The sequence below is a fragment of the Nannospalax galili genome, unplaced genomic scaffold (assembly GCF_000622305.1).
Source record: "Nannospalax galili isolate Female #2095 unplaced genomic scaffold, S.galili_v1.0 scaffold407, whole genome shotgun sequence".
Taxonomy (NCBI): Eukaryota; Metazoa; Chordata; class Mammalia; order Rodentia; family Spalacidae; genus Nannospalax; species Nannospalax galili.
In genome coordinates, this window is record NW_008355644.1 from 852,062 (window position 1) to 867,809 (window position 15,748).

General features: G+C 36.3%; 1 protein-coding gene across 1 annotated transcript in view; it reads right to left on the bottom strand.

The window, feature by feature from the left end:
* Positions 1–214: 214 nt before the first annotated feature.
* The window catches only part of Rab8b (RAB8B, member RAS oncogene family), an 84,981-nt gene continuing 69,447 nt past the window's right edge, over positions 215–15,748 (bottom strand). The window contains exons 3-8 of the mRNA XM_008853013.2: positions 14,986–15,046; positions 9,638–9,715; positions 8,587–8,676; positions 7,101–7,166; positions 5,089–5,139; positions 215–4,292 (exon numbers count right to left, since the gene is read on the bottom strand). Of these exons, the coding sequence (XP_008851235.1) occupies positions 4,200–4,292; positions 5,089–5,139; positions 7,101–7,166; positions 8,587–8,676; positions 9,638–9,715; positions 14,986–15,046 (439 nt within the window). The 3' untranslated portion in view covers positions 215–4,199. The remainder of the gene's footprint in view (positions 4,293–5,088; positions 5,140–7,100; positions 7,167–8,586; positions 8,677–9,637; positions 9,716–14,985; positions 15,047–15,748) is intronic.

Sequence of the window (15,748 nt, forward strand, 5' to 3'; positions counted from 1 at the left end):
ACCAAGCACACTCACAATGCACGACACATATGCAGGCAAACATTCATACACATAAAGTAAAAATAAATAAAAATCTTTAAAATATATGTACATTTTAAAATGTGCAATTCACTTGAGTCATGAGCATTTTTGGTATGTATTTTTTATTTTAGACGAACATTATTGTAAAAAAAAAAGTTCACCTGGAATAAAATCCATTTTTTAAAAAACACAGCATCAGTATCAGTACATAGTTAATAAACTGGCTTAAACAGACCAACCACATGACAGGTCCATGTTATCCACAGGAGCTTTCCACAGTAAGCTGCTGGAGCAAAAAAATAAAATATATTTTTAAACACACAATTAGGAGAATTCTATGAGAAAGCTAGACAGTTGCTATGAGGGGCATGGTTTTAGTCAAGATAGTTTATGACATTTTGCATTAAAGGAACTGCACTGTCAGTGATTAAAAACTCATCTGTAAGGCCATAGGACTGAACCATCATCAGTTCACATTTGTTTAAAAAAGGTACAAAGATAAAACTTGAAGTTCCTTTAGTCTTGGCAACAAGAAATGCAACTGCATATGGCATATGTATCAATAAATCAAGTAAAGTCTGAAAAAGAAATCCCTAAAACAACTGTTTGCTAATTTTCATTTCTGTACATTTTGGCCATTTACTTCCTTTACACTGAATATGACCCATAAATTTTATTAGTCTAAAAAAAAAAAAAGAATGACTCTGTTGTAAAATTTTTCTAGAATCAGAAATTTTATTAGTATAGTCTGATCTTCTATGTTCTTCTGAATCAAGGAATTTCATTTTTAGACATTCCTCTCTGTCCCTGGATATAACAAGAAAGGAAGGTTTTTTGTTGTTGTTGTTGTTGTTTTTTAAATAAGGTCTAAAAAATTTCTTTAAAAAAATCTGATTGTAGAAAGGCATGCTTAAAATTTAAGATCAGTAAACCAACATAATGAAATGTGGTTTACACATTTTAGGCTTAGAAGCTCATTTTTAAAGATTAGAATGATCTTTATAAAGGATTCTAAGTAAAACTTGAAAAGAAAGCCTATTTAAATTTGTCATTTTACTGCTACTGGAAAAAAAACTTTATAAGTCTTAGAACAGATTCTCAGCATTCAGAACGTCTACTGGAAAAAAAACCTCTTAGAACAGATTCTTAGCATTCAGAACCTGTAAAATGTGATTATAATCTTACCCAGAAACTGCTGCAAAAATCTTATCCATATTGCACAACTAAATACATTAATGGAGATGGGGTCTTCCTACTTTCTTTATACTACTGGATATGACATGTATGTTCTATTCTAAACTAAGGTATCATTTATCTTTTCTAAGGGTGCCTTCAGTTCGAAACAAGACAAAACAAAACATATAATCTAAATTTTGTTGGATGCTTAGAGGCTGGCTCACTGTTTCTCTACCAGTAGAGAATACTAGTTAGCTAAATGAGGTATAGTTAAAAAACAGTCTTTCAAAGTAAAGATTATAGTCTTTTGAAAATTTATAACAAAGACTGCACAAAACGTCCATGTAAATAGAAACCCTGTGGCACCTACTAACAGATGCACAGGTAGAGTGGTTCATCACCTTTCTGAAATAAAATAGAGCTAAAATAAATTCCTAGTTAAACATTTTAGAATCAACTGATTCACATGCTACTTAATTAACAGCACATTTTCACTGTCTAACACCCTCAGACTCTACTTGAAAACTTGAGTCCAGTCATTGCCAAAACTTAGCATAGTGATAATACAGTGCAGCCACAGAGCAACTAATACTGCTGCAAAAATCTCTATGTACCTTATCCATATATTATTAAGTAAAGTAGACTATTTATTGGGTCTTTTTTTACCATGCAGAAAGTGAATTTCCTATGGTCTTAGCTCAAATTATATACAATTTAGCAAAGCTAAATGTAAGAAAAATAGCAAGGACAATTTATTTCTATGTAATAGAGCATATCCTCCCAGTTTGCTGCCACTTCAAAGAACACTTTAGACTCATCTAACTTTTACAGGCTCTTTCAAAAGGAAGTTCATGGAGACTAGTTATTAACCCACAAAAGACAAAAGAATAGTGGCAAAATAAAACAAAAGCAAAAAATCAAAAGCTAATCACAGAACATGTCAGTTTTGGTTTGCAGACAACCCCTGAGATAGAAACCAAAGTGTTAAGACACCAAGTAGTCAGAGGTAAAATGCTAAGAGAATTACATTCACACGTGGTGTCGTAGCACTTGCCTTTTGGAAAGTACTTTGTTACCATTTAGAAAGCTTAACTGCTTGAACTTTTTTCACCCACAGAAAAGTAGTGATTAGATGATATTTCTATGAAATTAATTTCTTTTCAAAATGTATTTAATTTGAAGATGGTAAATTTACAATCAACTCTTAATTATGGAACTACTTACACTGGAACAACAATGGGTAACTTTAAGCCTACTGGTAACTACAAAAAAAATAAAGGCTGAAATTTGTCAACAGTAAATTTGATGTATCCACCAAAAATAGTTCTGGTATATTTGCAACCACTAAATTGCTTTTGAGTTTTCAAAACAAGTAGTAAGGCCTGACTGGTCAAGCACTGAAACAACATACGTTAATTTGAAGCAGAATTCTCTGTGTAACAAGCAATCCATTTCCATTTCCACCTCCAGTTCTTAAGTGTGTAGCATGACAGCAGCTTTGGTAGGCCTAACCAGGATAGTAATTACTACAGAGTTCATTTCCTTTATCACCTTGTTATATCCTGTGTTGAGATACCAAAGGCTAGAATAACACAGTGATATTATGATCTGAATTTGGCACATAACACTCCATTAATACCTTTTTTTCTTAAGTGATAGTTTCATCCACAAAAGAAATATCAGTACCAGCATTTGGGAAGAAAGGCAACTAAGCTTTTGGTTGGCTTTGGCCTAAATGACTGAACCACTTCTCTAACAATGAACCTAAACAGAGCTGGGTTCTACATATTCAACAACAGCTGTTTGAAACTGAAACCTTGATCATATTTTCTCTAATAAAAGATAAGATTTTCTACAGAATGTGCTATGTATAATTACTTTTATGTTTTAACCCCCTACAATAGAACCAAAAGTCATTATTTTCAGCATTACCAACAGTTATCTTTGAACTAACATCAACAAGTTCTCTCTCTCTCCTTATAGGTATGCTTTCTGCAAACTAAAATTTCAATCCAGCTTTTGCTAACTCTCACAGATGGGGATGATTAAAATTGGGTAAAAGTAAAGGGGTAGAACTAAGAGAAACATATATTGTGATGTAACAGGACTACAGTTAGATGCTGAAATAAAGCCCTAATAATATACTTCTCTGCCTATGTAAAACCTCAGCTCACAAAGTCCATAAATAGATACATCAGTGTTTGAGTGTGTTATTCATTTTAGATAACTAAGTAATTACAATAAGTGAAACATGAGAGAGAATAGCAAATAGAAACCCTGCCAACAGTGAGATACTGAGTAGTTTCCAGAGGCAATCAATTTCAAAATGGATTCCTACAGTCCTCAGGGATGAAGCAAAGCTGTTAACCATCTGAAAAGATAGACACTGTGGCCTCTGACGAATAGGTGGGCATTTTTATGAATTTTAAAGAGTTCATCAGAATTTAATGATTCTTAAGAACTTGATTTGATTAAATCAGGATTTGATTCCCTTAAATCAAAGCCCTTCTATCAATGCTACCAATGCAGTAACTTTTGGCTGTATGATCCAGACCAACTGTCCTTTAATTTTAGTAGATTAACCCTGCTTAATGTTCTGTTGTCTTTAAGCATCCCTCAATGTATAAATCTGCCTAGAATTTCATGACACAAAAGTGCACAAACACGAGTCTAAGATTGTACTAGGGAAAGGCTAACACTGATGTATGTGCAAAGTGAAAAAGAAAGATAGCAGCTTCTGTGACAGGCAGTCAAACAAAGAAAAACCAGTTAGGTCCTGCATGGGTCTCCATATCATTGCTTCCATGTCTGAAGAAAGGAGCCTGTTCTTTTGCTAGGTCACGGGGCTGGAATCCACTTGGCGTTCTGTGTTGAGGTCTATAGTTCAGTGGTGCTCTCTGCAGCAGCTGGGCGGGGTGACTGAGGCTGGGTGACCTGTGCTTTCAGAGAAGCAGGGAAGGGCCCTCTAGGTGTACTGCAGTCTCTCAGAAAGCAAGAGTTCATCAAAGCAGCGAACAGCGGAAGAAACTGCTCTTCTTGGATCGGTTTTCTGTTATTTTCACTGGCCCACCTGCTCCTGATGAATTGCTGTCATTCTGAAAAATAGGAAATAAAGGTACTAAGGAGATCAGTTTCACAGTTTGACCTGTTACTTAAAAAGTGAAACACACCATGTGGGGTGTTTCTGGAGCTCAGCTAGGGACACACAAACTCAATGGAGCATTTTATTAGAAAAGGAATTGTTAAGTTTCAATATTGTCTTTTTTTCATTAGAAATGACGGATTAAAAAGAGGGAAAAAAATATTCTTAGACTAGCACTTTTAAATGTTAATAATGTATTAGGCAGGAAATTCCTGTATTTAGATCAAAGCAATTCTAACAAGTGTTGTGTAATTTCAAGGGTAATGATGGAAACAATGCTAAGGGAAACAGCCCTGTCAGAGGTTAAGAAGAGCTGGTGATATAAGGTACAAGATCTAAAATATCATCAGGACTAGAGTTAAAACACTTTCAAAGGTGCCCAAATGATTAGCCATTGAGAGAATTTCAAATTTAAGCAAACATAACTTCAAGATCATCATTCTATAAATTATATGATTTATATATTCTATGTATCATATGAAAACTGACCAGATAATTTTATGACAAAAAGCAATTTCTGCCATTATTATTTTCACTATTGTGTTAAAAATTCAATTAACAACCACTTAAGAAGCCAGAGGAAAGTATTCGGAGAGCTGCAATTCAGAAATAATCCTAAAGCAACAGAAATTAGAATCAAAGTTCAGCCATACAAAAACATAAAGTTTAATGTGACTATATTAAAATCACACCCATCCATTTTTAGTGCCAAATTAAAAATGGAAATAAAAATTGAAAGTGATACAAACCATTTTCCTGTTGAGTTTTGTCATTATATCTCGTGCAAGTGTAAAAAATGCCTAAAGGTAAAAGAAAAATATTGTATTGCTTAATATTCACTATATTTCAAAACACAAATATATAATTTTTCATTATTTATTCATGATCCCATCACTCAGGGTTTTTAGTTTAGAATGTAGTTAACTGTAACCCTAGCACACACATATTATTCCCCTTTTCAGTTCTATCATATTTTTCAATGTTATCAAGCTGTCATTCATTCATTCATTATTTTATGTATGTAATGTGTGCCACAGATTCCTAATGTGTTACAAATTAGGTTATAAGTAGCTTCTTGGACACATCAAAAACAGGACAGAAAAGGGTACTGTCTGTCTAAACCACCTGTCCTTCCCCAGAGAAGGGCACAGTCTAGATGATGCCAATATCTGTTTAGGAGGTGAATGAATGATTATGCATTACACTTCAGTTCTAAAGTCTATCTTCTCAAAAATCTCTACCCTTTTCTTTTCAGCCTCTTCTGAGGTCACACCTAACTATGACACTCCAAAATCACTGGTTCCTGGAGCTCAGCTAACCCCACCCCTCCATGGAAATTGATTCAAATGGAAGCAGGGTAAACCTGATGAATCTCAGAGACACTTATCCACAGTATCTCTAGACCCAAACCAGTCTTTTTAAAATCTGTCATCACTTTCATTTCCACAGAAGTATGAAGTTCATTCTGCGGCCATGATCCTGTGGGGCCATCTCGGTGAGCAAGCTTTTCTTGTATCTACCCAGAAGAAGCTTCTCTCCTTGGGGTGGCAGGAAATCCTTCCATGACAACCAAAAGGAAGCATTTTTTTTAACCTATGTACATTTGTGTAAATAAATAAATCAGTGGAGATTTCCTGTTTCTCAACACATTAGCCAACCTGAAAAAAAGAATGTTATAAAATACATTTGCTTTAAAACAAAAAAAGTTCTGATGAGTACCCAATGACTGACTAATAAAGTCATTTAAGTCTTGATTTAGCCATTGTGTCAGTATAAACAGTAAGTACTCTAAGAAACCAAAGCTTAGAACACCGTCAGTATCATCAAGTGAACTACATGTAGTAACACATTATCACATGTCTGTTAAACAGATCATCTGAAGTCTTCTAAGAATAGGTTTTCTTCATGCAAAGTAGTATTGGTGAAATTTCTTTTTAAAATTTTTTAACTGATCATAAAAATGGAATTTTAATCTACTCTTAGAAGACTTTAGATGATCTTATTTTTTTGTTGTTACATTTCATATGTGTATGTGTGTGTGTGTGTGTGTGTGTGTGTGTGCGTGCATGTGCGTGTGTGTGTGTTTACCACAGTGAAAGGGTTAAGGTCATGCAAGACCGGAGGTCATAGGACAACTTGCAGGAACTTGTTCTCTCTTTCCACCATGTGGGTCCCAGGGATCAAACTCAGGTCCTCGGGTTTGGTGGCAAGTGCCTTTACCCCATGAGCTATCTCACCAACCTCCACATTATCTGGTTTTAACAGCTAACATAATGGGAATTTATTAAAGCTAATCTGTGATAAACACTTTCTTAAATCTACTAAATGCCACAGTGTTACAGTGCCCTGCTTAATCTACCTCAAATGTATACACAAAGGGAATCTGTTCAATAAGATGGCAATTATTCAATTAATTCAGCTTGTTGCTGCAGGCTGCTGCAGAGTGACAGGCATGATGACAAATGAGCAGAGGACACTTTGAGCCCAGGATTTCCAACTTCCCAAACAAAGGGCTGCACTGAACTTAAACTGAACTTGTATCTCCTCTGTTCAGAGAATTGTAATTGAACAATCTTAATACAATCCATGTGGAGGTTGGATACTAGAAATTCAGCAACTGAAGTCCACATAAAAGGCCTAGGCATAAAAGTGCACAGGAGGTCACCACGTCAGGAACTATCCAGGATTTGAGAACTGTGAGAACCATAGTAAGCACTAGTGTTGCTGCTACCTTACAAGTTGCCTCACATTTCCTTCTTACCTCTTCTACATTTGTACTGGATTTTGCACTTGTCTCCAAAAATTTAATCCCGTAGTCAATTGCTAACTGAAAGACAAAGAGAAATATCAAATTCAGTGTAAGTGGCTTGAACATATAAAGTACTTACAGTTTTTAGGTTTTTCAAAGTTCCCAAGAATATTTTTGCCAGAATTCCCATGGTTTTCAATTTTTTTCCTTTCTTGTACTACACTTGAAATTTTATAATTTAATTTAAAAATGGTACAGCTTCTACTTGAAACACCATATTAGTAACTTTTATTGTACTCGTAGTTCTCTAATATATATATATATATATATATATATGTATTAAAACCTATGACCATTAGCTTCAGATTCATTCACTGCTTTTATCTTCTCTGAAAGTACAAGTTTCCAACAGTAACTATGCCAACTTTTGTTTCTGAATGAACTGGTGTGTGTACTATAATGAACACTAAAGTACATATTGCTTTGAAAAATACTGAGACAAATTTGAACTCTTTCATATTTCCATCTACTTTCAAACTGTTCCCCAGGTCACTTAACACTACTAAACTTAAGTGAAGGGTTTTAAGGACAAGTTTGTAGCCGGACTGAAAAACAAAATGCATTTTGCACCTACCACAGGAAAAAAGGTAACAAGAAAAGCTCAAGACTTAAAGGTAAGGCCTTTTCAAGAACTGAGAAAATACCAGGGCTGTAGAGATAGCTCTGAAGTTAAAAGCACTTGCTATTTTTCCAGAGGACCAGGGTTCAATTCCTAGAACCCACATGCTGGCTAACAACCATCTGTAACTCCAGTTCCAGGGGATCTAATACTCTCTTCTGGCCTCTGTGGGCATTGTATGCATATGGTGCACTTACATACACATAAAAAAATAAAAATAATAAATATTTTTTAAAATAATTGAGAAAACACCATAGAAGTAAATATGACCAAAAAAATAAACCTTTGCTTTATAGGACATAAAATAGAGATAAGCCTTCAAATGTCACATCATGTCACATCAAGAGCCTGATCAGTTTCAAGGAGCTTATCCATCATGACCTGTATCTAGCTTGTAGCAAGCTCTTCTTAGAGAAAACAATGAATTGGAAAACAATTACTGTTGAAATTTCACCTATGTTATTACTTTTTTTCAGAGAATGAATTACTGGAACTTCAAAACTAAGCTTTTCATACAGATCTAAAAGAAACAGGTTGAACTCAAAGCTGCAGGGATCTTAAAAAGGACCAATTTGTATCTCCCAGAAAACATTAACAAATTCTTTGGGACTGAGTCATGATCGCTCAGTCTATGAGTGATGTATATGAGCTGGACAGTGAATACTAATTCTCATCATTCAAGGACGACCTACATCTCACTGTTGTTTGTATTCAGTTTAAAAGGATTAAAGTACAGCTATTTTTTAAAACTTAAACCAATAATTAAATAATGCTCAATGTGCGTCGATTCTAGCCTTTCTCCACTGGGTTCAAGTTTACCTTCTCCCCTCTTTCTTTTGACACTTGTCTTTTGTCATTCATATCACATTTGTTACCCAGGATCATTCTTTCAACATCTGAAGAGGCATGCTGCAGGGAGAAAACAATATGCTATAAAAACAGCCTGAGAAAGACCTGAAAATTTTTCAATTGGAAAATCTTAACCTGTCAGAAACACATCACTATGCTCAGCAAGAAGATAATCTTTCATTCAACACTAAACCTAATTCAGAGAAAAGTTTAAAGATAGAGGGAGGAATTATTTCAGTTTAAAACCTTCACCAACCATGTGCAAACATTTTCCCCTAAGAGCTTACTGTCTTTTTCTTGTCTTTTTTTACACATGAAATGCATATGTACAAGTATACATATATAAAGAAAGAATAAAGTTTATGGTTACTTAACAGCAAAATTCCAAGCAATTATTCTGGCCAAAGTCAGAAAAATACTTAGTACTGAGTAGCCCACTAGAGAAAGTAACCTGGGTTCTGAACTCTTTTTTTTGAAAAAACTCAGTTCTAACATGTACCAAATTATTTCTTTGTCAAATTTTTTCTGAAATGCCACAGATATTTTAAAGAAAATTTAATATTAACTAGCCTATAATTAAACCCAAATTTCAAATATCTAAAGTAGATAAAATGTAAAGGCAAAAAAGTTACAGGAATAAATACATATTTTCTGCTAGTCAAACAGCTGGTTTTAAGGAACCTGGAAATCAGATATCTTCTGGCTTTGTTTTAAAAGTTATGTGAACACTGATTGGCAAGTCACTTCTTTCTGGCCTGTGGGATCATGTAAAAAAAAAATGGGAACTTGGATTAAATTGCTGCTAAGCCCTGGCCTTAGTTTAAATGTGAAGATGCTCCTCTGTCCAGTCCACAGCAGTCAGCTGGCAGCACTGGGGAGCTAATTTCTTTCCCAGTGGAAAGGGGGCCAGTCCTGCCCATGCTACTTCCCAGTAACTCGGCCATTTCCAACAGAAAGAAGCAGCTTCTAGAGGTGCCCAGCATGCTTTTGTCCAGTTCCATCCTCCTCCTTCCATACATACCTCTTCAATGTTTCTTATCCAATTTTTAATGTTGTCAAAGGATTTTTCATTTGTGATGTCATAGACCAACATAATTCCCTGAGAGGAAACAAAGGATTTTATGCTCTACGTCAAACACTTAAGAGTATATAATGCAAAGCAACGCTACTCTTCTCTTTTGTCTTTTTTCATTTTAAAGATTTATAACAAATTTGAAAACTACAGAGACAAACAAATTCTCCTATCATCTCACCACATAAATAAATGAATAAATAATAACTCTGTTAACATCTTCACTGTTATTAATGTGATTGTAGGAAAGGCAGACCCTTTTTCTACCTGACATTACATGATCATGACTAGCACTAAGCTGAGTTTTGGGTCTGGTTAAGTCAAGACACAGGAGATGCTAGAAGGAAGAGGCAATTACTTCATTGTATACGGGCTTATTACAAATAGGAATTATCGTTCTTACTCCTCTACTAAGACCAAGACCATGTTGCTTTAAATGGTTTTAATACACTCTGATTAAAATGTTACCATTTGTGTAAGAATTCATAAATTATTGTAAACATTTACAATATAATGCATTTAACCAAGATGTGCTACCTTTAATCCCAGTACTAAGGAGACAGAGGCAAGTGGATTTCTGTGAATTTGAGCTCAGCCTGGGGTTACATAGCAAGTTCTAGGTCAGCCTGGTCTAACAGTGCATTCCAGGCCAGCTAGGGCTGCATAGTGAGTCAGAAAAACAAAACAAATAAAGTATGATACTTTTATTACATTAGTTTAATTAAAAGTACTGTCATTATGTTTTTAAGTATTCATACCTTGTACTTCTAAAAAATTCTCTTTCCAAATGTTTCAAATGATACCTGTATGTTAAGTGCCTATAATCTACGTCATCAGACTACTCTTCAGTACTATATGCTATATCCACTTAAGTATCAATCCTTCACCAAATATTTAGTGGACTGGGAGTGTCATTCAGTGGTAGAGTGCTTATAATCCTAAGTACTAAGTAGACAGAGACAGGGAGATCCAGATTTGCAGGCCAGCCTGGATGGTACAGCAGGACAATGTCTAAAAAATACAAAAATTAAACCCCAAGCCCTCCCAATTCTCAAGAATTTAGTAAGCATCTACTATGTGCCTGATACTAGACTAGGTACTACTGGCAGTGAATAAGACAGTCAACGTCCCTTCCTTTCATGAATGGCTAGCAAAGAAAACAGAACAATTAGTTCAAATTTTGACAACCGCTGTGAAGAAGCATGAGGAGTTCTGAACTAAAACACCAGGAACATAACAATCTCATCCAGTGGAGAGGCTCAAGTAGTCAGGGACAGTTTTCCTAAGGAAATGAATAAGACCAATGCATGAAGACTGAGGACAGTTAACCAGGGCACAGGGGTGGGGCTTGACAAAGAAAAAGATGTGAAGCCACAGTGCCTGCCACACAGCAAAACATTAGTTTTCTGTCACAGAAATTCCAAAGCACATTTGACTAGATCAAAGAAAGCCTTCTTAGCAAGAATGCACAGTTTTACTTGGAAGAAGGAACAAGATGAAGTCCAGGAGATAGACAGGAGCCAAATACCCCTTAGGGATCACTGTCTGGACATCAGCTGCTAGGCAGCTCCTGTACCACAAACACATATAAGTAAAACATGTGATTGTCTGAGTCTCTCCCATCCCCCAGTTCTTCTGTAGCTCCTGAACTATCATTTGGTGAAGGGTAATAAAGCCTAGGCAGCCCATGTAAACACCAGGAGTTACTCTCCACAGTCAGTCTCTAGGTCCTGTAGAGCCAATGATTCAGTATTTTCCAAATCTGACCTGTTTCTTCATAATTAGATTCTCCTCAAATAGCCTTTCCTGGAATTACAGTTCAAATCTTCATCTGTCTTCCTGGTTCCATTCTTAACCTCCCCCAATCGTTTTTCTGTAAGGCACCCTGATCAGCTCACTGTCCAACACTCCTTAGTTCTCTCCACTCTTCTCAGAATTAATTCTACAGCATGGTAGGCAAAGTACTGCAGAGACCTTGTAGGTAAATAAAAATGTAAATATATACAAATCACATGAAATATACTAGATAAAAAAAAAAGCCAGGAAATAAAATGTGTACAGAGTTATCTCTCAGGGTAGTTAAGATTTTGGATGATTTCTTGGAAATTAAAAAAATGTACAGCTTTTTATATACCATTTAGATCCACTTTTTAACAGCCAGGGGGAAAAAGTATTATTGCTTAAATAAGCAATATTTTCCTGGATCTCCCTCCTCCTTGCCTCAAATATACATTTTACTTTTGGCTATTTACTGTAAAAGAGATTTAACAGTTGCTTCAACATAAATATTTTTATTAAAAAATCGAAGTGGTAAACCACATAATTAAAAATGAAAAAGTGGTAAGTCTTATGTTTCATATATTTTACCACAACAAAAATAAACAATAAATAACAGTAATTTCCGATACAGAATGCTTAGCTGCCTACAGTACCAAAATTAACCAAAGAACTACCTGCCCCAGTGCTATCATCCTTTGGGCTAAATAAGCAAGCTTTATCATTCACATGCCCTGTCTGTCTTGAATATCCCTTCCTTTGGTCAGCACAGAAACTGTAAACTTGGGTGTGGAGGGTAAAGGCTCTAAAGTCAGAAGCTTCTGGCTTCTAGCTCAGGCTCTATCCTGGAGTTGGTACTTTAACTTTTTCTGTCTCCAGAAAACAGAGACAACAATACCTCTTCCACATGGGGTTGATCTGAGGCTCTACTGAGATGTTTGTAAACTATTTAACCCAGAACTCGGGACATAGCTTAGACTTAACAAGTGTAGCTATTACTAACTTACCTCCTTGGTTTCAATGACAGAAGGCATTACACTGTTTGCTATGTTTGTAAGTGAACTGGTATTAATATGAATAAGCTAGGTATACAAATTAAGTATATCAGCTAAACTTTACATATTTATGTATAAACCTACAATAAGAACAGCTACCTAAGAATTCAGAGGATGGTGCTGGTTTATGAGAAATAATGGTAATGTAACAATACGGTTCTTTTTTCCCTCCAACCTAATTGTCTGATATCAAGGATCACTGCTAAGCCTGCAAAGTTGCTGACATGTTTGAAACAAATCAAAGAAATCTACATGATGGCAGACTCCAGAACAGTACTGCACACTAGATTCAAACAAATTTGTCACGACCATCACCTTCTAGGAATGGTGTGCCCCAGTGCAAAACCAACAGCCCTGCAGGTCACTGCAGCAGATAGCTTGAGGGGTTCAAGAATTCAACAGAGTAGGATTTCCTGGAAATTCTTCTAAGATCATTCCTAGGTCTGAAATTTTCCATTGATTCATCCTGTCAGCAAGTACTTGCTGAGCATCTACTCTGTCAGGCACTGGCACTGTATACAGCAAAACAGATGAAAAAAGCAAAGCATCCCTACCTTCAGAATGGAAAGGACAGTACTATCTAGAATAGCAATTTGTAATTATTTGAAACAATATGAAGAAAGATTAAACAGTAGTAACTTGAAAAAGACAGGCAAACCTCAAGTCTAAATTAAGTAACACATCTCACTGGCCTCTTTCTTCACACCATGAATTAGAGCTAGACATCAAAGAGAGACAGTCACTCCACAAGGTAGTGTTCCTACCTACTCTCAAGGGGAAAGAAACATGCAAATTACACAGCCCTAGAATGAAAAACACTGGTCAGCAGAAAAGTTAGTGTATCTAAGATACCTCTAATCCTAATTACTTGTAAAATATTCCTGCCAAACCATTCCTGTTATCATGTTCTTTTTATCTGTAAAATATTTCTGGGGGAAACAAACAAATGTGCCTCTGGCACACACAGGAAGTCTCTTTCCCTTGATTCCAATCTAAGCAAAATAGAGAACTACCATTGTTTTTTTGTTTGTCTGTCTGTTTTGTCTGTCTGTTTTGTCTTATTGAGACAGGTCCTCTAAATCCCTGGCTGGCCTGAAACTCACTATGTAGAACAGGCTGGCCTCAAACTCAAGAGATCCACCTGCCTCGGCCTCCCAAGTGCAGGGATTAAAGGCATGCACCACCACGCCTGGTCCATTGTCTTTATGAAAATAAAAACTCTTTACCATCTTAAAAGTATCATATGGAGAACACATAGTCAACAGCCAGTGATATGCTACAGGTATAAGAAGGAATCCTCAATGTTTTGGTAGGGATGAATTACTGATAAATAATGGTGGGCAAGGGGAAGTGGAGGAGGAAGGGGGGGTAGTATGATAATAGAGGGATCTGTGGATTTAGGCCATGTTTTCCTGGCTATGAAGACAGTTACCATCTCTACAGCTCTGTCATCCTCTGCTATTCCCAGGAATGCAGCAGTCTTGGTAGCTGATAGCCTAAAATCTTCAAGTTTGGCTCCATGCTTGCAATGGTTCAACTTATTAAGACTGTCTGAATATACCAAGTTTCATCAAAATTCAAGACTCAAACTTTGGGTTGGCTTAAGCCTAATTTATTTTGGTTTTGGTGCCTTTGAATCTAGGGCCTCAGGCATGTTAAACATATGCTCTACCCCCAGACTCAGACCTAAAAGTCAGTGATAAAGCCCTGTTCTGGGCCTGAAATTCCAAGTGACAGCTCACACATCTCTGCTTCCAAGTTGCTTATTCACCATTGTACTCCCAATACCACACAGGAACTGCCTAGAACCAATGGGCAATATAAATGCGCTGAGCATGTTAAGATAGAAAATAACCAAGTGATGAAGCTATGATAACAAGGGCATGGTCAGGATGTAGCAAAGAAGGGTCTGGTAGTCAAGATCCTCCAGATTCTAACCCTCAAGGTTATGGGTCATTCAGCCTCTTCCTAGCCAGCTGGCAGAACATCAGTTAAGGAGACCCCAGAGAGTTGAGGATAAGCAAGACTGTGCTGGTGGATGGAGTCTAAAGATAAGTGATGACGGCTGTGGGGCTGAGGGACAAAAGGGGACAAGAAATGAACACTTAGTCATGGGGTTTATACTCTGCTAAGACTGTCATAAAGTACTAAAAAAGGAAAAAAAGACCACAAAAATGGAAAAAACACCTCAGAATGTGGAGGCATTTTAGAGTACCTAAAAGCTAATTGCCTGATTAGTTATTATTAAGACCAACAGCAAAATATAGGCACTAAAAAAATCAAATATGACTTTCTTAAAAATATCATTTTCACATTAAAATTTTTATTTATTTTCCCTCACTGTACTAGATTGTAGCTTTATCATTATGCATGGGCAATGGCTATTCATATTTTATTTTCACCTGGTGAGTTAGAAAACCCTAAAATACACTCATCATCAATTAGAAAACCCTAAAGCACACTCACCATGGCTCCTCTATAGTACGCTGTTGTGATTGTTCGGAATCTTTCCTGACCTGCTGTGTCCCTAAAATTTGAAACAAAGGAGAGAACGGTTTTAAAAGTCATTAGCAACACCAGAGAGGAAAGACCCCAAGCTGGAAGAGATAACATTCTGGTCTGTTCATAGTGCAGTGGTGGCAGGAGAATGAGGTACAGAGACAGCCCAGTGTCCCTCAAGAGCTGGAGGCAGTGGTGGCCACAGAAACCTGTCAGAACTCACAATGACTTGGATGAAAAACCTGGACCTTGTTAAGAAAAGCAGCAACAGGAAAATAACAGAAGTCTTACTAGGAACTGGCATGTAGGATGGAACAGGAAACAGTTCTAAATTCTTGGACTCCCAGAGGTAGTGATAATCCTTTTCATAAGTGCTGCATTAAGGCATTTTGCTTTCTTGACTGGATGTGTGAACAATTGAACTGGACTTACTACTGTGTACATTCTGCTCAGCAGAGCATAATAAAATAGATCTCCTCCAGAACTTGTCCAGCAGCAGAGTCCACATAACAGCCTGGAGTTCACACACCATTCCTCAAGTTTCCAAAAACTTTTAAACCTAAACACTTCAAAATTATGTAATCTCCAATATATTCTTGCTTTATAGTTGATGGCACACCGCTAAAATATGTATTACAGGCTGGGAGCAAACCTCAGTAGAATACCTGCCTAGCAAGTGCAAGGCATTAGTTTCAATCTCTAGCACCAAATGGGGAAATTATATATATAT